The sequence below is a fragment of the Galeopterus variegatus genome, unplaced genomic scaffold (assembly GCF_000696425.1).
Source record: "Galeopterus variegatus unplaced genomic scaffold, G_variegatus-3.0.2 Scaffold1725, whole genome shotgun sequence".
NCBI classification, from domain to species: domain Eukaryota; kingdom Metazoa; phylum Chordata; class Mammalia; order Dermoptera; family Cynocephalidae; genus Galeopterus; species Galeopterus variegatus.
Window position 1 is genome coordinate 137,384 of NW_007727836.1, and position 1,020 is coordinate 138,403.

The 1,020-nt window shown below is 61.8% G+C and overlaps 1 protein-coding gene across 1 annotated transcript in view; it reads left to right on the forward strand.

The window, feature by feature from the left end:
• The first annotated feature begins 27 nt into the window (after nt 1-27).
• MYPOP (Myb-related transcription factor, partner of profilin) overlaps nt 28-1,020 on the forward strand; it is a 7,262-nt gene continuing 6,269 nt past the window's right edge. The window contains exon 1 of the mRNA XM_008578607.1: nt 28-532. Coding sequence (XP_008576829.1) covers nt 28-532 — 505 coding nt within the window. The remainder of the gene's footprint in view (nt 533-1,020) is intronic.

Consider the following 1,020-nt stretch of genomic DNA (forward strand, 5'->3'; position numbering starts at 1 on the left):
GGCGGGACGGCGGCGTCGGGGGGCGCCATGGCCTCGGCGGCGGCGGCGGCGGGCGAAGCGGAGGAGACCACCCGGCTGCGCAAGCCGCGCTTCTCGTTCGAAGAGAACCAGATCCTGATTCGTGAGGTGCGCGCCCACTACCCGCAGCTCTACGGCGCGCAGAGCCGTCGGGTGAGCGTGGCCGAGCGGCGGCGCGTGTGGGACGGCATCGCCGCCAAGATCAACGGCATCACCAGCTGGAAGCGCACGGGCCAGGAGGTGCAGAAGCGCTGGAACGACTTCAAGCGCCGCACCAAGGAGAAGCTGGCACGCGTGCCGCACTCCACGCAGGGCGCCGGGCCCGCCGCCGAAGACGCCTTCTCCGCGGAAGAAGAGACCATTTTTGCCATCCTGGGGCCCGGTGTGGCAGGGCCAGGGGCTGGTGCTGGGGCCGAGGAGCCCCCTGCGGCCGCCTCTTCGCAGCCGCCGGCCCCCAGCGCCTCCGCCCAACGCTGTGTGTTGTCCGAGGACCGCAGGGAGGATCGACGGGCAGGTGAGTTCCTTTACCATCGCTTGGCAAGAGCAAACACTCACAAAGTTAACTTTATGCCCCGTGCTGTTCCAAGCCCTTTTTGTCGCCCATCACACCCTCACTACAATCCTGTGAGGTAGGTGCTGTTACTATCTCCATTTTACAGCCTGAGAAACTGAAGCTCGGAAAAGTGAAATGACTTGCCTCAGGTCCCACGGCTAGTAACCGTCAGTCAGGAATGGAACCAGACCTAGGAGGCCTGGCTCGAGACCACACCTGGGATCATCCGCACACGCAGGATTTCATTAAATGCAGTTAGGGTAGGGGCCGGCCCGTGGCTCACTCGGGAGAGTGCGGTGCTGATAACACCAAGGCCCCGGGTTCGGATCCCATATAGGGATGGCGGGTTTGCTCACTGGCTGAGCGTGGTGCTGACAACACCAAGCCAAGGGTTGAGATCCCCTTACCGGTCATCTTTTAAAAAAAAAAAAAAAAAAAAAAAAAAAAAA